At 45.7% G+C, this 21,321-nt stretch overlaps 1 protein-coding gene across 2 annotated transcripts in view; it reads left to right on the forward strand.

Annotated features, from left to right (window-relative positions):
• The window catches only part of LOC135906571 (medium-chain acyl-CoA ligase ACSF2, mitochondrial-like), a 467,079-nt gene that overhangs the window by 399,319 nt on the left and 46,439 nt on the right, over nt 1-21,321 (forward strand). For both annotated transcript variants that reach the window (XM_065438015.1, XM_065438016.1), the window contains 3 exons: nt 10,130-10,221; nt 10,298-10,374; nt 10,905-11,098. In XM_065438015.1, the coding sequence (XP_065294087.1) occupies nt 10,130-10,221; nt 10,298-10,374; nt 10,905-11,098 (363 nt within the window). The remainder of the gene's footprint in view (nt 1-10,129; nt 10,222-10,297; nt 10,375-10,904; nt 11,099-21,321) is intronic.

Raw genomic sequence — 21,321 nt, forward strand, 5'->3', positions numbered from 1 at the left:
AGTACACATGCACAGGACAGCAGCAGAGGTTACGGGCCATGCCGAGAGTGCGGCTCGAGTGCCAACTGAAGGTGAAGTTTCCAGGGAAGCCGTTTAATTGTGCCTTGATGGATAATGCAGTCGTCGATGTGGTTGAAGATGAGCCTTGCTGATGACACCACGGCAGGGAAATGCGCCTCGACGTCGATGTACGCACAGGTTGCGTCAGGAAGATGCGCGGAAACGCATTCTAAGTCGGTGGGTATGTCCGGTGACAGCGCCAACATGAGTGTGATAGCAGACTGCGCAGGACAGAAGCAAAGGTTACAGGCCATGCCGAAACTGCCGCTCGACTGCCCTCTGAAGGTGAAGTTTCCAGGGAAGCCTTTTAAATGTGCCCTAAAGGATGATGCTGTGGTCGATGTGGTTGGCGCATGGAAGACGAGCCTTGCTGATGACACCACGGCAGGAAAAGGCGCGCCGACGTAAATGTAAGCATAGATTACGTCAGGAAGATGCGCGGAAACGCATTCTAGGTCGGTGTGTGTGTCTGTTGATAGCGCCAACAGGAATGCGATAGCAGCCTGCATAGGACAGAAGCTGAGGTTACGGGCCATGCCGAAAGTGCTGCTCGAGTGCACTCAAGTATCCACTGTTCGTACGATCTTCGTCGCCGTCTACTTGCACAGCTAGCAACGTTGTGCAAATAGTACCATCGTCAGCAATGGCTTCTCCCAGAGGTGACCCGTTGGGGCATCTCGGCGCATCCGCGCGAACGCGCAAGTGCCACTGTTCACGCGTTCGTCGTCGCCATCCTCTTCCACGGCTGGCTCCATTGCCGCTCATCATTCCAGCATAGAATTTCACTTCTCTGCTGTGATTGTTTGGGGAGGCAGCATTTACGGGGGTATGAGTGATGGCTTAAGGGGGTATATTCCGTTCATTGTCTTACATGTAACCTAAATTTAACTTTCACTTCTCTTCTGTCATCCTAATGCGGAGAGCGGAGTGGGAGAGCGGAGCTGTCCAGTCGAAGAGAGGTGTCGCCGCTGTGGAAGAGCGGAGTCCTGAGTTAAACAAATAAAAAAAAACCGCACTTTCGCCCGAAAGGTGAACCATCGATTGCGATATCAAAGCTATAGACAGATGTGCAAAGCTTGCATAGTAGTTTTATCGGCCGTACAATCTTGCAAACATTTGCTTACAAACTGAATTAACAATAATAGTGCCAGCACCCGTCGGCACACACGAACACATCATATTCGATCAAAGCACTCCCTATCAAGAAGTGGCGTGAGGAAGCGCGGAAGCAGCAACACGCCAAGTGACCTTCGTGCTATGCATTGCTTCAACGCAAGCTGAGCGGCGAGAAAGTAGCAAAGGTATGGCCTGTGGAAGAGCCTAGTCTCCGTGCTCAACCCAGCCTGCTTTCACGATATGGCGCGCGCGGCCTTGAAATACGCAGTAGAATGCCACCCCCTCCCCTTACTTTACACTTTCTTTCCTCGCGCGCAGGAGATTGAGCCGCCATCATGGGCTCCCCTGGCACGCTTTCACTCGAACGTACAGTATACGGCGCGCAGCGACGGCGTTATCGCCCTTGGCCTTTACAGAGTATATCACGGCGAAAGAGGCGCCGATGGCAATTTGCGCCTGGAAAGACCATGCAATTGCTATCGCAGCAAAAAGTCATTGTCAAATGCGTAGAAAAAAATGTGAGTTTGTGAAACATTTAGCCGATGAAATAAATATCACATTTGCACATGAAACAATTTTCCAAGTAGCTGAGCACGGCATTTTCCCACCCTGCTTCTGTTAGGCAGTGCAAATCATGTCAACGTCGACAATGTGGCACAACGTTTTAAATGCAGCGCCTGCTGGGTACATGAATTCAATAGAACTTGAGTTCCCTCAGTACATGACACTTGCGGTTAGAATGATATCTTACATGATGTGCCTAGACCACGAGGAGCGAAACCTTACAATTCAAGTGCCAGACTTAGTACACATAAAGAAATGTGCAAGAAAGTGAACGTGAGGAGAGCCGCTGCTTTAAATGAAGTAATAAAGGATTGTATGCGTCATGCAGACGTGACTACCGCTCTCAAGTGCAGCGAGTTATGTTTGGTCCTCTTCACTTCTCTTCACCTGACCATTGCAATTCAAATGTGACTTGAGAGCAATGACAATACAGTGACAGACAACAGCCTAATGATTATTTTTAAGAAGCCTTCACCGTGTTTTTGTCGTTAAGCTGATGCACACACCTGCACACCTCTACTGTACTGCAGGCTTTGTTCTTTTAACTTTTTTTTTGCAGTAGCCTACATCAGACATGTGTCCCGAAATACGTCTTGTTGGGTACCTTCAGTATATATTTTTCCTGCGGGAACAGACATGCCTTCTAATCTTTTGTTCCATAGAACAGGTGTCACAGCAACTGGCCCTTAAATGTAAAAGACACGAAAAAAGCATTACCTAGCAGTATACTGAGGCGTCTGCTGCTGAAAATTCGAACACAGCTGGGCATCTGATAGCCGGGTTCGATTAAGCTTGATCCTGACAGCTTCAATAAAACCACTCCAATCGTGAAACACAGGGTCAAATTACACGTTGTGATGGTCACATAGAGCACGCAATAGTTGGCCGAAAGTTTATGTTGAATTTCTTCCGCTGACACGTTCAGCTTTGTAGGCTGTTCGCCCTACAGCATTGGTGGAGGACTTTCCCAGAGTTCTCCAAATAACTCTCTCTTGCTCTAGCTGATTGCAACTGGCATAGGCATTTTTTTCTAGTCTCATCATCTCACCTAGTTTTCTGCTGTCCTCGAGTGCACTTCCTTTGCTCTGGCGATGTAACATGTGTGGCGATAGTATAAAACGTATATACATACGTATATATATATATATATATATATATATATATATATATATATATATATATATATATATATATATATATATATATATATATATAGTCATATCATAAGAAGCCAACAAACATTGACACCAAGGACAACATAGGGGAAATTACTTGTGCTTAATAAATGAAATAAAGAAACGAAGAATTAATGGAAATTAAAGTCGATGAAAGTGGATGCGAAGGTTGTGGGTTCGGTTCCCACCTGCGGCAAGTTGTTTTTTCATCCACTTTAATTTCCATTAATTATTCGTTTCTTTATTTCATTTATTAAGCACAAGTAATTTCTCCTCTGTTGTCCTTGGTGTCAATGTTTGTTGGCTTCTTATGATATGACTAATAAAATCGGGACCCTCGGTTAACCCCCTTTCTTCTCGTTTATATATATATATATATATATATATATATATATATATATATATATATATATATATATATATATATACACGTAACGAGTGACCCATATCTGCCCACATTTTTAAGATGCGCTATCATTCGGATCAGCCCACTATAATGCTAGAAACATACCAAAAACAGCAAAGTGGTGGTAAATCACTAGGAAACGCATCGTCTTTAAAATTACTGTCTTCGTATTGTAGTGCTTCTGCAGACACGTGTTTGCACCCACGTCGCTAAATTGATCTATGGATTCCCAGGCAAGTACGTCGTACAATAATTGAAGCTCCTCGCGTGACGTTTTCAATTACATTGAGAAAGTATGCGTGCGTCTGGGAGGAAAGACATCTTGAACTGAGCTTCATATATCGACATTTCCTGTTCGGACATCGAACAAGATTACGGGATTGCTTGTTCTTTTGGACGCACGTTGCAAGGTGTGTCGAAATGCCGACACTATATTGGTCATTGCATGGCGGATTTTTGGGTTGCAGTATTGATATTACTGTTTCAACGACGAACATTAGAAAAGTGATGAGAAATTCATTCAATCACCGTCAGTTTGATTTTAGTGGCAAAAGACGAAACCGTAAAATTCGATCTTATTTTCCTGCTTGATTTGCAGAGCATGTAGGGCGTAAGAACGATAGATAGAAATGTCGAACAACTGTGACACACGAAGAGCGCTCTCCAATAAGAAGATCACTTGCTTTAAAATTGCAGTTCAAGCACATTATTTTCCTACAGAAGAGCATTAATGATAAAGATGACGGTCAGCCAGATTAGTATGCACTCTTGATGAAGTGCTTAGCTTCGGGTGTCAAGTTCAATGAATGGCTTTGTGTGTATGACGCCACTTTGGGCTGTACGTACTGCATGACACAGAAGTATAACACCGCGCTCTAATTCTAAAGGCGCAAAGTTCAAATCCTCCTCCAACCCACTTCATTCTCAGGCTTGATGTTGCACCTGACACCAGCAAAAATTGCCGAAAGCTAGTGGCGCTAAAGTAGTCCAACTGCAATCAAACTAGGAAGTCTCAGTAAGCTTCAACAAAGACACTTCCTCACCAGAACAGGACTTGGCCTCCCTGGTGTATTAGTATCCGGCCAGCACTTCCCTGATGACTCCTTCTATCAACCAATCGCCCTCACTCCCCAGCAGCTGCGGAGCACCTGACCGTGGTGATGGTCATTCTCTGGATCCTAACAGGTCACCAACGGAAACTGAACCTGGCAACGCTTAGCAGGGCTCTTTGAGGAGTTATCAGGCATTGACTGGGATAATGTTGGCTTCAGTGAGGTTAGAAGAACTAGTGAGGCTTATACAGTGCTGAATAATGGCCCCGTCCTCTGCTACATATGTCTTCGAGATAAGAGAGAATACGAGGTAGGATTTGTAATCCATAAGGACAAACCGGGTAGCATTGATCCATTCTACAGCACTATCGAAATCGCAGCAGGGGTCATAATATAGTTAAACATGAGGTATAAATACAGGTACTTCAAGCCTGAAAAGGCGGTAGTGCAAAAAAAAAAAAACAAGGACGCAGACGGAGACGAAACGACAAGGAGGAGCGCTGAACTTCCAACAGCATTATTGTGATTGATTCACGAATACACGGGCTGTCAGAGCCAGGGGTTATTCTCTGCGAATGTCTGAAATATGCCGCATCGAGACAAAGAGCTGGCATGTTGACGCATGCGCAGAGGATAAACCTTAACTCGGACTGCACGTTTATTCGTGAACCAATCACAATAATGCTGTTGGAAGTTCAGCGCTCCTCCTTGCCGTCTCGTCCCCGTTTGCGTCCTTTTTTCGCTGCCTCCTTTTCAAATATGCACCAACACATCCGATTCGCCACATTATTGAAGGAGAACCAGCCTATGCTCGAATCTCCAGTGACGATGATGAAGATATATAATAGTTTAAGGAAGATATAGAATTAGCGATAAGAAAGTATAGGCTCAGTAGGGTATAGTGATGGGCGAATTCAATCGAAAAGTGGGGGGAAAGAAGGCTGGGAAACAAGCAGTTTCAAACTACGGCATCAATTCTAGGAAGCTATAGGAATGTTGGTAGAATTCACCGAAAGCAACAAATTACGAATAATGAATACTTTCTCCACGAAGAGCAGTAACAGGAAGTGGGCCTAGGAATGAGCCTGCAGAGACACTAGACATGAAATAGATTTCATAATATCTGCCAATCCCAACGTAGTGCAGGATGTAGAAGTGTTACGCAGGCTAAAGTGCGGTGATCACAGATTGCTGAGGTCTACGAATTCTCTCAATTTGAAGTGAAAAAGGCTAAAGCTATTAAAGAAGAAACAAGCAAGCCTATACGCAGTAAGTGTAAAAGCAGAGGAATTCAGGATGGTACTTGCAAACAAAAATGCAGCTTTAGAATAGAAAGATGAAGATAGCAGGTAGGTAATGAATGAAACCGTTACTACGTTGATTGATTTATGAAGCAGCAATTGAAGCGGGAGGTAAGGCACCAGGCAACCAGAAGGCAAGCTCTCGCAAGTAAGAATGGACATAATAAACAAACGACTAAGCATGAAATTATCGAATGTAAGTCGTTGAACTGTCAAAACTAATCAACGAGAAGAAAGTAAGGGATATTGGAAGTTCTAACGTCGGAAAGAATACGGAAGTATCAAAAAATGTCCGCACCACGAAGTCATTGAGAACAAAACCGGGCATAGGACAGGGCAAGATGTATGCAGTGAAAGACAAGGAGGGTGATGTGCATAGCAGATTCAATGATATAGTAAAATCAGCTGAAGAATTTTATGCTGCGCTGTACAGTACCTACAACAGCCACACTACCGTATGCCGCATATAATTATCTAACTCGTGAGATCAGATACAAATCGCTGAACTGTCAAAGGGGTCAGGCAAAGAGGCACAATCTCTCCGATACTATGCAGTACACGCTTAGACGTATTCACCATTTTGACTAGAAAACCTAAGGAATGAGGATGAACATGAATATTTTGGCAACCTTCGGTTAGCCGATGAAGTTGTCCTCTTCAGCAGCACTAGGGATGAATTACAATAAATTAGTGAGGACGTTTTCTAAGAAAGTGCAGGAGTTGGGCTGCAGATTAATATGCAGAAGGCAAAGATAATATACAATGTCTTGGCAGGAGAACAAGGATTAAGGACAGGCTGTTAGCGTCTAGAGTCTGTACACGTGTATGCTTCTCTTGGTAAATTATTCTCATGGGACCCCGGCCATGAGAACAAAATTTAGAGAAAAAGAGAGGAAGGATAGCTGCAGCCTGGCGCCTGTGTATGTCCTTTCCTTGTGTGCGTGTACGCGTCAGATGTAAGTGTGCTGTATCAACATGATGGCTCACCAACTAGCCCATCAGTATCTTTTAAACAACAACAAAGTATCGAATGAAGTGCATATGGCAAGTAATACTGGGATTCCCAGTGGGACCTTACCGCTGTCGTTAAAAGATAAAGTGCAAAATCACATAAGGGGACGAAACTTGAAGGTTGACATAGAAGCTTCACAAAAAGTTAAGAACCGCACAAAGAGCGACGCAGCAAAAAGTGTTAGGCGTAACGTTAAGAGACAGGAAGAGAGTGGGGTGGATCAGGGGTCAAACGGGCATAGTTGATATTCTAGTTCACATTAAGAAAAAAGAATGGAGCTGCGCGGGCCATGTCATGCGTAAGGTAGCAAACCGCTGGATCATGAGTGTTACAGAATTAGTGCCAAAGGAAGGGAAACGCTGTCGGGGATGGCGCATAACTAACTGGGCTCAATAAATTGATGCTTTTCAAAAATGCTGTTTCGCATGCGTGAAAAGAGGTGTCACAAGCACCCCCTACAGTTTTAGATACGTGAAGCAGACCAACAATCAACGCAGCCTATTGCACCTAGAGACTCCGTTTTGTGATGAATTATATCGCACTCTTTTCTTGAAAAGGCCGGGTAGTCTTGCGTAAAGGGGCACAAAGTGCTTCGCTGACAAACGGTGGAGGAGGTTATTTCGGTTTCCGTCGGAGAAGAGCTATCCGGTGAGGAAAGCAACATGGGTAAGCGACTGCCAGGGATGCCATCACAGCACACAACTTGCTGGCTCCTCGCAGAGCCGGTTCTCATCACGCTACTTGCGCCTGCTGAATTGCCATATGCTAGAGTCGCGAGATTAGATAGGCCTGCAAGCTTCGAGACGCTCTTAAACGGAGCCGCATTTTCCCGGCAATGTCGAAAGCTCAAGATGGACGAGGACGGACAGCGCTTGCGGAAGCGATATCACTCAGTTGTTGCTGACATGTAATTATAATAAATATTATGAAGTTATGGCAAAAGCGCGCTCCATACGACAATCACCGCTCAGGACTACGCCAGTGGAGTGATCGAAAAACACCATCCGAGGCCATTTGGTGTCGCTGAAGGTCACCGCGCAGCGACCATCGTGCGACGGAGTTCGCCTGGTTTGCTCTTTTCTGCCGGCGGTGTACAGATATCCAAATGTATTTTCATTTAGCCTCTTAATATTCAAGCATGTGTTAAAGAGTTAAAAAAAACTATGCGTTAAATCGCTAGCAGGGGCTTTTTCGTAACCGGCGACATCGATGGCCAGTGAGCGAGGCGTATACCGTCTTCATCGGTGCAGTTAGGGCATGCAGTCGAGAGAATGGCGCGCCGTTTGAGACTTTCCCGTATTTACTGTGCACGAAAAACGACCGTAATAATAAAATAAACAGCTCGGCGAGACATTGGGTTGTAGTACATGGGACATATTAGTACGGTGAACTTTACTAAGCGGAGCATCACGCTCGGCCCGCTGACTGACGGCAGCCGCCGATCACTCGAGCCGGTAGGCCTAGCTCCCGGTTGTCGAAGCAGAAGCCGACATTGTTTGCAATAAAAACGCACCACTCATAAAGCATTTATATTCCTCAGCATTTTGACGTTTGGTTCAGCACTCTCTGCCTTTATCTGGCCGGCTCGGCTTGTCTCTTCCTTTGTATGTTGCGCTGTACCTGTTACAGATTGGATAATGAAGTCGCGGTTAAACTAACACAGAGTTGGTTCTCTCTATACTATGTCGGCAGCAAGGAGCAAACCAGGCAAGTCGCCTTGTGACCTCTCTGCGAAATCAAGTGCGGACATTCGGCGACACATAGGCAGTCTGTTTCGACGGCCTGCATTGCGCGTTTTGTTGATGGAGTGCATGTCGCTCGCACCAGTCCCGTGGTGACGTTAGCAGCGTCCAATTATACGATATTTTTAACCCAATCTTCTTCCTACAATACCGAGCCTCCATGAGCCTGGCGAATAGTAGGAGTTTGAGAAAGCAGATTCTGCCCCACGCGATCAGCTTGAAGAGTACGCTACGAGAAGTCGCAGGTCCAGGTCATATATGAAACTGGAATGGATATCGGCGTCTTCAATTAGTTTTGCCGCAGTGAGCACACGTGACTGCCGCGGCCAGACAGAAGCCGAGAAATGAAACTCGCTTTCTAACCACGCCGAGCGCTGCAGCTTCGCCTGTTGTGCGCCAGGTGGCCCTTACTATTTTGCAAACCGTCAATTTGGAAGCTTGCTGGCGCAAGTTGTAATCAGCTAGCGCAGGACAGGAGTAATTGGAGATCACAGTGAGAGGCTTTCTTGCGGCAGTGGACATCAAAATAGGCTGATGTTACTGATGATGACGACTGCTCCATTTCCTAGCACTGATTTTGGCCATCTGCTCGCAATATTTTTCTGTAAATAGTTGTGCTTCACATTTTCTAGCCTTTGCTTAAATATTTTCAGCCACTCCGCCATTGCTGTAGAAGTGAAAAATATTGTGCCTGGAAAGTGCACTCACACCGCTAGCTCATATGCTATGCTTAGTCAATGGAAGAATTTAAACGAAACTTTACGTAAACCTTTAAAAAATGAAATTATGAGGTTTTACGTGCCAAAACCACTTTCTGATTATGAGGTACGCCATATTGGAGGACTCCGCAAATTTCCACCACCTGGGGTTCTTTAACGTGCACCTAAATCTAAGTATACGGGCGTTTTCGCATTTTGCCCCCATCGAAATGCGGCCGCCATGGCCGGGATTCGATCTGGCGACCTTAAGTAAACCTTAAAGACCGGATAAGAAAAAGGATGGTAAATAGTTGTGTCTCTCCACTTCAAGACTGGGGAATTCCAACGCCACGATAAGTTTCTCTGCAGCTCCCAAACGGGTAGGCCACGCGCCATATATACCCCTGAGTACCAGGCAGCTTTCGCCCAGCACCGCCACGAGCAGAACTGGGAACGAGCTCGTCTACGCCGTGCTGATACTGCAACCAGGGCACAAGGGCAGGCTTGTGTGACGAGCGCAAGCAGCAACTGCGTACCGAGGATCCGGCATGAACCGTCCGGATTAATCCATTGAGAAACACAGGGCGGCGCGTTTCAGCTTCGCTGGTTAACCGTCTGTACGGAGTGCTTTGGCGGTGATTTTTTAAATTACTTTTACCACGATTACCTCGTTTGCTCCAACGCAAATATCTTGATAAATTACAAGATGCTTTTGTTTTACACTTGCTCGATATTTTTCCCTGAGAAATTCCGTTCTTGCCTCATGTTTCGTAATTGCATGTCCATAAGCACACTTTTCTCCTCCTGAAAAATTACGCTCCGTGTCTAGAGACTTCTTTTTGAAAGGGAAATGTAAACACGAATAATTGATGTAGAAATAATTATTGCAATATTTGTCATTTTCGTGCTCTGCTTAGCATTAACTTTTTTCCGCATTTGTGGGCGTCCACACTCATGCGAATGGCAGGCATGACGATTGGACGCTGCATTTGTCTGCACGCAGATGCACTACAATACAGGGAACGCCCACTCTCTACCACGACTTGCTCGCCTGCCCGGAACTCGAAAGCCGGAATATCAGCAGCCTGTGTGAAGGTAGAACCCTTTTCTCTATCTTTTTTTTTTGGTACGCTGATGAATTACTGCGTAAACTGCGGGGAACGTTACGCAGGGGTCGTCGGAGCAACAAGCTTACAGCGGCCGGCCCTGGAGAAGATCGCCCAGAAACTCCGTATTCGCCGCCTGTTGGTGAGTGTCCCAGGGAGAAGCACATTTAGCATTTAATTCACAGCTCGAGGAAAAATATTCTTTTTTTCCGCTCCGCAAAGCTTCGATTCTTCGATTTATTTTATGAACGCGCAGATATAAAGAACTGAATGAATGGAGGCGGCAAAAAACTTTGACAGCCGAAAGCGCGACTATCCAATGTTCAGTCATGACAGTCTAACCTGAAACAAAATAACAGCAGAGTGTGTACACATCGTAACTTCCGCAGTGCTGCAAATTATACTTGTGAGGTAGAGCATAGGCGCAGTACCTCTCGAATCTTTTATGCGCTAGGGAATTTTTTCGCGCACTGTTAACCGGAAGGTTCACATGCATCGCCACGGTATGCGTTCTTCACTTCTCTCGTGGTCCCGTCTCCCTCGTGCGGTGAATGAATAATCTCGCCTTGAAATTTGCATTGCGCAAACGGGGTAAGCAACAATGATGGCTAGCCACCGTGGCGGCTACTCGACGTGTGAGTGTGGGAATTGACGGCGTGCCTTTTACGGCAGATGGCGTACGGTCTGACGGAGACGGCCGGCCCGGTCGCAGTCGGCCAATACAACGAAGGTGGTTATCGGCCACTGCCGCACACCGAGTTCCATTTGCGCGCCAATGAGCTTCACGTGCGTGGACCCATGGTGTTCGCCGGCTATTTTGATCACCACGAGTCCGGCCTCCTGCCTGATGGCTGGCTGCCCACTGGGTAAGACAACGAAGACATCCGTACACTCAGTGACGTATAAGAAAAGAAGCACTGCCAAAGCATGTAATTTTGTGAGAGGCTAGAACGTCCGGTTCTCCCTAATGTAGTCTGTCACGCGTGTGGTAGTATTTGAAGACAACAAGTAAAAATTGTGTGTGTATGTGTGTGTGTGTGTGTGTGTGTGTGCGTGTGCGCGCGCGCGTGTGTGTGTGTGTGTGTGTGAGTGTGTGTGTGAGTGTGTGTGTGTGAGTGTGTGTGTGTGTGTGTGTGTGTGTGTGTGTGTGTGTGTGTGTGTGTGTGTGTGTGTGTGTGTGTGTGTGCGCGCGTGTGTGTGTGTGGAATAGCCTCAACATATACATTGGTGTGATGTATACGAAGAGGTTGTATATTGCCAATATACTTAATTCAGGCTGTAGATTGCGTACCAGTTCTTTCTTCTAGGTCTGTTTCCTGACGTACTTGATGATTAACAGCTCCCTTTTTTACCTAGTGTTAGTAGTTTGTTCTTAGGCAAAGAATTTTACCCTGATAAATAGTTGGGCGCATTGGTAAGGTGTATAATTCATTGCAGTGCAAAAGATGCCCATGTGAAGGGACGAGCACAAAACACCAGAGCTAACTGCAGAAATTATTTTGAAATAACGCACGCCTTTGTTTACAAAGCGATCATATGAAAGTTTTACGCAATTTCCGAAAATCACTGGCGGCAGATAGCATAAATATTGTCCTTTAGCGGTAATATTGGGAAAAGTGGTATTATACCGCGAGAAATCGAAACATATATTTACCCATTTAATTGAAATACAATAATTAACTTAGTGCCACATAATATAATTACGAAATTGAGTGTAGCCAGCAGTGACTGTAGCCAGAATTGTAGCCGGCAAGGCATATACACTTGAAATGAATTCAGGGAATACATGGGCGCTTCAGTAACTGGTGTGCTTCATTAAGCAAAAGTGCGTTTTTAAAGAAGTAAGTTGAACAACAGTGCATTGTTACAGCTAGTTAGATGGCGCATAGCGACAAACTGGTGTAATTCTTGGAATTTATTGCCCCCACCGTGGCTGCTCAGTGGCTATGGTGTTGGGCTGCTGCGCACGAGGTTGTGGGATCCAATCCCAGCCACGGCGGCCGCATTTCGACGACGGCCGAAAACACCCGTGCACTTAGATTTACCGGCACGTTAAAGAACCCTAGGTGGTCAATATTTCCGGAGTCCTCCACTACGGCGTGCTTCATAATCAGAAAGTCGTTTTGGCACGTAAAACACCGTAATTAAATTGAACAGATTCGAAGTCGAATACAATTCATCAATTGTGACATGTACCGTAAAGTAACTAATGAGGAAATTATTTAGCGAATTTTTGGTAATTAGTGGAATACGTGTTTCGAATTTTCTCGCAAGTAATTTGCACCTTTCTTAATAATCAAGCCCAAATACTAGAATTATATTAATTACAACAGGCAATGCTTGAAACTTATGTAAAAATTTACAGTGATCAAATCGTATGGTCCTTCTACGTCAGCGAGAGTCACAGTAATGCGGGACTGCACCAGGAAGCCCTGAACTCGTATACTTCTTGCTGTAGCCCAGCAGTGGGCGTGGCAGCTTATGAGCACCTCGATGTGTGACGGCATTGCGACGTGATCGGAAGGCACGAGTGACGATGCCTTCAATGGATTCACAACGCTGTGCTAGGGCGAAAAGGTCACGCGTTGTCAACGAAGGCGGCAATTAAAAAGAGGCGCAAACGAACCAACACCTGCCAGGGGCCAGGGAGGCGATAGTGGCCTTCTTCCATAGGTATAAAGTTTTCATTTTACCGGAGGGGGGGAGGGGGGCGCTTACCAGCTTTCACAACTCCATGTATATATATATATATATATATACACACATATACATATATAGGATGTTTAATACATATATAGATATGTATATAGGTACTCTGACAAACACTGGTCCACCAGCGTAGAACGCCTTGACAGAAGCTGATTGAAAACAAATGTATTGCCTGTCGCAAACCCGAAAAGACAGTGGATCACCTTGATAATGGTACGGAAGGTGAACCAACAGGAGGTTTCGCCGTTTTGCAGCTATTCCTTGATCTTAGTTCTATGGCACACCTATTATCCGTCTCTCAAGGCCGACTAATCACGTAGATAACAAAAGCGTCTTGATAATGCCACCGAAGTGCCGTTCTGACCAAGCACCAAACTGGAGAAGCAATGGAATAGGCATGGAATGTTTCAAAATCCCGGCTCCGCTCGCACAGCATCGAAGGGTGCGTGTGCCGCTATATTTAGCGCCAGAAACTTGCTGCCGACCAAAGCCAAATTAAAGTGACGGTTTTATTTTTTATGAAAGTTTATGCGTGCTGCAAAAACAGGTTAGTGGCAAAAAATAAAAGCGATATAAACAGAGCGAGAAGCAACCCACCATTAGTGAAAAGACAAAACCGATTCGTTCAAGCAAGAAACTGTACCGCTTCTAACGGGCCGAATTGGCAATTGGGATGCCTGCACAAAAAAAGCATACGAAAAATACATTAGATTTCAGTGTGCTTTTATTTTCTATGAATTCATAGGCCCCGTTGAACACCAGCTGCTGCCTAGAGGACGTGTTCGAATTGGTCTCGTTCCGCAGCTACGAAGTCCTGAGTCTGCTTTAACACATCTTCAGTGGCTCTCTTGACGACCGACGTCGGAATCCTATGTATACGGCAGATATCTATTATCCTTGTCTTGAGCCAATCTGACGTCAGTCTTCATTACGTAAGCACAATCATCTGTCAGGTGACCTGGCCGGCCAATTTACAGGCCCGTGTTTTCCAATCTATTGCGCATGAAAAGTCGCATCCAGCGAGTTTCGTGTTCGGCTGCTGCTGTCTGCGGGTGCCCCATTTTGCTGATACCACGGAAGTGGAACACGTGACAGCGGGACCTCACTGAGAAACACAACCACCACTCCATTCAAGGATTTCGTTCACGTAATGCTGTCCAGTCTCAGTGTGCGATCGGAGAAGTTAGGAACGATTATACCACCGGCGTAAATTCTGCACCACACATTGAACGACTACTGGTACTGGAGGTGACTGAGCTTTACTCAGTGTGGATTGGAGTCACTTCAGTACTGTGCATTATCCAAATTTGCCTGCGCGTTTCTGCGAAAGTTGGTATTCATTTATCGACATGATTTTGTTCAAAAATCCGGTGATGCATCGGCTTTTCTCAGGACCCAATTCGTGAAATCAAGGCGATTCTACAGGTTCCTATCTTCCGACCATTGGTACTGGTAAAGTTGGTACGGGTTAAAGGCCATCATTCAGAATCGACCAACCTGACGACTTGGAAATTGGTACCACGGTGGCCACGTCTCGCATGCTAGCATGAAGACTTGAGACCGTAAATGGTAGAAGATCCGTACGTAGAATAGGACTCAAAGATGGAATCCTCTGCCGCTGTTTCTTGAAGTTGCCGGTTTGTGTCTGGAACTCATTATTTCTGATGATAGTCGATGCGTTTGGCCTACCGCCACACTTAAATGACTGATATATATTTGCTGCTTTCTTCTTGTCGCCATTTGCAGCTCCTAAGGCAAAGGTAATGTATTCTTTCTGCTTATTAGAGAAAGACGTGGCGACTGGGAGGAAACAAAACGCACCTTTATACCTTTGCACCAACGCTGTCAATTTGTTTTTGTGGTGAAAGGTAATGTGGCAAAAAAAAAAGATCCGTGCAGTACATGTACGCTAAGACAACAGCTATGACAGCGCGTTTCCAACTAATACCAAACGCGATGTGTTACTTCGGCAGGTGCGTGGAAGATAAAGTACTAGCCTGTTCCCGATGTTTTTCTTACTTTCCTTTATTTCGTTCTGGCTAACTAAGAGGCAGACGGTCCGAGGGCGTTGCTTTATAATCCGGGTGGCAGCGCATTCCCGTGTTCTCCATATTTCGAAGCGCCTATTTATTATTCGTTGAAAATCAGCACACAATTTGCACGTCGCTGGAAGTACCACAGTTAGAAGTCCTTTGGCAGTGCCTACAAATGCATCATGGATACTTTGATCATAGGGATAGTACGTCTCGAGTTATATCCTTATTTACAATTACAAAACCAAACCTCAGTAACGAAAAAGATTACTGGCAGCTACTCCATTCTACTGGAAACAATATGCACTAAAGTTTCTTGTAGTAACGCCAGTAGGACAGTAGTGTCAGCAGTGTGATGTGCCTTGCTTGAATATATTTTAAAACCTACTGATAATGAAAGGTAGATAAGTTAGAAGTCATTTGAATTCTATTATGTGATTTCATAAGTATGTGCACGTGCGTAAAATAGGCAGGGTTTGTTGCCTTGGAAATATTATCAGCTCGTCCGCAGATACATATAAAGGAGCAATAAATGAATGAATAGTATACACATGTAATATCGGACATGAACAATGCAATATTATAGTGGAAGTACTAGGGTAAAAATTCTTTGTGCGGTTTTTTTTCTTTTGGCGCTGAAGTTGATGAAGAGAATGGTGATTATGAACATTATTCGAAACAATGATGAAGGAGCAGTCTTTTGGGAAAAGCTCTTTGAATACGGGCGCATTGTGACGAGTTAAAGTAGGAGAAGACAAAGTATGTACCCCCAAGTGAGATAATACCGAAATACAGTGCAGACAGCATGACGGTGACGTCAAAAAGACGGCAACGCGCATACCTGGTGGACAAAAGGTGAAGAAGAGAAGAAAGAAGAGGGGGTAAGGCCCACGTGGTGGCCTGGAAGGAGCGAGAAGTGAAGTGGCAGAACACCGCTAGAATAGAAGAGCCAAGAGAGGCGAACGAGTACTTGGCGGAGAGGCGGTGAACCGGTGGCGTCGGCACCGAAGACCTCAAGAGGCGGAGGACACCAGTGGCACTGCAGTAATCTGGCTTGACCTTCCACCCCCGTGGCTCTGCCCCATGGTCTCCGGCAAAGGCTCGGTCGAAGGACAACGGCTCCGTCCTAAGCTACTGGGACAACCTCGCCTTCGCCGACGCAACGCTCAAGAAGCCCGCTCTACGCTAAGGAGGCAACCCATCAGGAGATTCCAGCAGTCCGCACTCATTGCGAAAAACAATCTATTAGGAGAGATTGCTAATATACTCAAAATCACTTTGCATTGTTTTGAGCCAGAGAACCTAAGTCTTGCACATTTTATTGATTACTAGAAGGCTTTCGGGCATGTGAATCATGGCACACTACTAAGTAAGCTACACTTACGCGGCCTTGGTGACGTTCTAACAACTATTGAGTCATACTACGTTTTCATTGCTATGTTGTGAAGTTTCGCCACGGAGCGCATGAGGCCTGCAAAACTCACACTCCAGGTTAAAGGACCGGCTTCCAAGTCATGCACTTGGAGGGTGTTGTCACCAGCAAGGACAGCAAGTATATGAGCTAGCGGGTCAGCTGAGAGAGGTGGCCTCTACCTGAAGGAACCAAGTGTCAGGATGGTGGTGGCTGCACGGTGGCATGTTGACGGCGTAGTGCGCCACAGGGATAGAACGAGGAGCAGCGATGTCAAGCTGAGGCGTCGAGGCGCATTCGGAAGGTGCGGTTTTGTGCATGGTCCGACTTCCCCAACGTCCCCAAACGCGACTGTGGTCCTTATACTATCAAGTTCCTCGGCCATCTCCTGAACAACGAAAGCATCAGACCACTTCTTTCCAAAGTCTAGGCCATCATCAACTTTCCTCGCCTCACTTTAACGTGGCAATTACAACGTTTCCTTTGTTTTCGTGAACTTTTACACACCTTGTATTCCGTCTTGCGCTGCTTCAATCAAACCTTTGTAAGTTCTCCTCCGCAAAACCAAGCCCACAACACTTTTACTGTGGTAATAGGCCACATACAATGTCTTCACGGAAATTAAAACGCAACTGGCGAATCTGACTTTGCTATTACACTCAGCACCCGAGGACCCCACTGTCCTCATTGTGGATTCTTGCGTCATTACCGTCGGTGCATTTCTTAAGCAATAAATGGTTGACATTGGGCATCCACTCGCTTCCTTCCCAAAAAATCATCAGAAGCAGAGAAAAGGGTCAGAGCTTTCGGCCACGAGCTCTTCGCGGCTTACCTATCCATCAAGAACTTACACTATTTTCTCGAAAGCCGCCGTTTCACCCTGCTTATGGACCACATGCCCCTGATTCATGCTTTCTGCTTTGCAAGAAACACATACTCCCCTTGTGAAATAAAACTGGCTTAACTCGCCGAGTTGTTGGCGCGATTTCAACACGTCAAAGGTACAATAAATGTCCTTGCAGACGTGCTCAGCCAAGTCGAAGCCATTGCAACGATGGGTGTTTCACAAGAATAATTGGTCATCGCCCAGTAAAACCACGAAGAACTTCAGCACCTAAGATCAACAGCAAACAGCTTCGACCTGCGACATTTTGTGTGCAAGGGTGTTGTGCTACTGACTTGTGACGTGTTCACTGGTCGCTGATAACCACCCTCGTTCCGCATCATCTGAGACGTCCCATTCATGAACATTTAGATTCCCTTGTTCACTCTGGAATCAAGGCTTCCGAAAGGATCGTAACGGTGCGCTTCGTCTGGCCAGGAAAGAACACTGACGTATGGGCATGGGCATGGGCTCTTGTCTGGCTTGCGAAAGAGCTACAACACATAGTAACATCTGATCTCCCGTACAGTAATTCTTCCTCCCCACTGAACGTTTCTAGAAGGTTCATATTATAGCATCGGACTTCAACCTTCATCACAACAATATAACTACCCCTTAGCCATGGTCGACCACAATATTCGATGGCCTCAAATCACGCCACTTCAAGACAGCATGGCAGCAACTGTCGTATTTGCTCTTATAAGCACATGGATATCACACTTTGGCATCCTATGCATATCACAACTGATAGAGGCCTACAGTTTGAGCATGCACTCCTCCGACAATTACTAACCACTTCGCAATACATCACGTTAAAACGACTGCGAATCACCCGAAAGCCAAGGCACCTGTCGAGCGTCTACACAGACAAGGTTAGGCAGCACTCATGGCCCATGGCGACTCGGCAAACTGGGTTGATGTCCTTCCAGTAGTACTATTGGGTCTCCGCGCTGCTTTTAAGAAATAACTCTAGAGCTCACCAGCTCAGCTTCTTTTTAGTACCGCTCTGCATCTTCCGGCCGAATTCGTCGAGCCCTTCTTCATCTCCACAACCTGGAACGCATCTTCATTGTTCCAACAACTAGAGCATTCATTGACCGCACTCCGACCTGCGCAGCCTCATCACCAAGAAGCAAAAGCACACTTCACTTTCAAGGACATAAATACGGCATCGCATGTTTTCGACATCGGAAGGACATCCCAAAACCAGATCCAGGGCGCATGCTCCAAACCACTTCCTATGCCTAGTATTCCAAATATATCGTCGTGTGGCATGAGCATTCACACGCCTACAGAGCACCGATAATTTTTCCGGGGCAAAAAAAAACTACCTAAAACATCTGCTTTATTGCCTAACTTCTTCAAGCTGTGCAAAATCTTGTGCAAGTAAGGGAGTACCGCGACTGGCTTATTGTCTCTGGCAGCGCTGCGAACTGGTGCTTTGTCTCCCAGCTTGATTTTCTTTAATATCTTTTCTCCAGCAGAAAATAAGAAAAGCTCGGGGTTCCCAGCATATAGAAGGCGAAGGCCTGCGCTTGGAGATTGCGCGTGAAAGAGTGGAAGCAAGACTTGTTTATGGCAATAGCGAAGCGAAATTTACAACGCCTCCTTTGCCAGCTTAGAATGGGCCGACTGATAAGGCAAAAGTGCCTTGTTCCCTCAGGGCTCGTACATCCAGCACACGTGATCTCTAGCGATACTAAGACGCAAATGTAAAAAAAAACTTTAACAAGTCATCTACCGGTAGTTCATGCGTCAGGACAATGGCGACAAAGACTCGTTGAATAGGCAAAGTACGTCTGAAACAGCAGGCTCAAAACCTTCACCTTCCCACGCAAAAAGTTACAAGAAGTAATCCACAAAACGGAAAACATTTACAACCAGGGTGCTATCATTGCGACTAGCCATAAGTGTGTCATGGTAAGCGAGAAAAACGTCGCTTAAAATTGGTGCTATGCATGTACCAATGCACACACCGCTTTTTTTAATATAGATGTGTTCATGCGAAGCGGCAAACGTTGAACTTAAATATAATCCAAGCAGCTCAAACAAGCCGCTTGCCGAAACAGCAGAAGTATTCTGGAACGAAAATGAGCCGTAGTTTGTCTACACAGTTCTCTACGCACTGTAGCAGCGTATCACGTGGTAAAGAGTAGTACAGGTACAGGTAACAGGGTGTTGTAAATCTTTGTTTCACAAATGCCCTAAAGAAGTCTTGCTTCCACTCTTTAACGCGCAGTCTCCAAGTGCAGGCCTCCCGCCTTACATATGCTGGGTGCCCCGAGCGCTTGTTAGTATACGTCGCTGAAAAGATATTAAAGAATATCAAGCTGGGAGACAAAGCACCAGCTCACCGCGCTGCCAGAGGCAATATGCCAGTGGAGCTCCTCCCTTACTTGTGCAAGGTTTCGCAGAGCTTGAAGAAGATAGGCAGTAAAGTAGATGGTAAAGTTGCTTTTCTGCCCCGAAAAATTACCAGCGCTGTGTGGGCGTGTGAATGCTCATGCCACAAGACGAAATATTTGCAATACTAAGCATAGGAAGCGGTTTGGAGCATGCGCTCTGGCTGTGGTCTACATGATTACCTTGAGTTGGGAAAAAAAAATACGTTGGCCAAACAGGCAGATGTTTTAATGCGCGATTGAAAGAGCATTTTTACAATGTTTATGCCGCCGTGCAAGGTCATCTTGGCGTTCACTGCAGAGACTGCTATTGTGACCCTGAATTTGAGAACTGCGTCATAATTTCCAAACACCGCGAACAGCTTACACGGGAAATCATTGAGGCTGACAAGATACAGTGGCTGGGCGACCTTTGCATCACCATGCCGTCTATTGCCCTCACAAAAAACGAAATCAGGTATCGGGCTGTGATGCAATAGGGGTTCAGTGTGATTTAATGCAAAAGATGTTTTTTGATTACTATTGCTCATGTATATAGTTCTGGCGATTTCGCAACTAACGATCAGTTGAAGTCAGCGCCTATGTTGTGTTCTTCGGTCCCTGTCTTTTGCGCTGTGCCTACATGTCGATATTGGATCACCAACTCACCCAAGATCCCACATTATCGAGAATGATGGGTAACTACATGAATTTGTCTGGTCTTCGTGTTTGCGGTTTCAGATTTACTGATGGATTTGTGTTTTACGCTTTATCTGGGCCTAAATTTGAAAGCAGTTTATACTTTTGTTTAATCAATAAGGTAATAAGACTCAACAAACACACAAAATCAATGTTCATTGCAGTGGCTCCGCTGGTCGAATGCGTCCGGGGCGTAATGGTTTTAAAATCAGGCTTCTATACAAGAAATCCTGTGGGAAAATCCTGCTGTTCCTTCATTTTATTACTGTTTATTGAAATCTTTATAACGCAGCACTTTCCTAAGAAATTATCACGTGGAAAAGTAACAATGTCATTTAAAGCCAGAAGGACGGAGTACAGACAAACCATTGTACTGCCCATCATTCCCGTGCTGGCTGAGCTGTCCTGGGGCGCTATAACGTAAAACTATTCCAACCTTTGCTATTCCAATTCTGCTATTAGCCCTCCACGATTGGTCAAAAACTTTTTTCGACCGCCCCCACTTCACCTGTCTGTCACGCGACGTCACGAAAACCACAATACCTCCCCATTTGATGTGATGTGTACACACTAATTACGCATGATTTGACCGAAAAAAGAAAAACAGTTATTTCTGATTCGACCCCTTTTCGCCATTAGCCCTCGGCTATCGGTAAAACGTTTTCGGGCTTCGCCCACTTCACCTGCCTGTCACGCAACGTCACAAGACCGCAAGAACTCACCGCGTCAACGTGACGTATACGCGACAAAGATGCATTATCATGCCGAGCAAAACTGAATTTTCTTTGGAATAGCCACAGGCTCCCCCGCTCCAAAAGGAATAGAAGATGGCTGCCGCCGATCGCTCAGACGCTGGCTACTCGCACCTGCCGGAGTGCATGGGTGTATTTGCGTATAATAAAACTTCTTGCGTGGCCGTGTAGCATTTTCGAGCACTTTCGGCACGTTTACCTCCTCATTCTGCCAACTCTTT

This window comes from Dermacentor albipictus, chromosome 5, assembly GCF_038994185.2.
Source record: "Dermacentor albipictus isolate Rhodes 1998 colony chromosome 5, USDA_Dalb.pri_finalv2, whole genome shotgun sequence".
Taxonomy (NCBI): Eukaryota; Metazoa; Arthropoda; class Arachnida; order Ixodida; family Ixodidae; genus Dermacentor; species Dermacentor albipictus.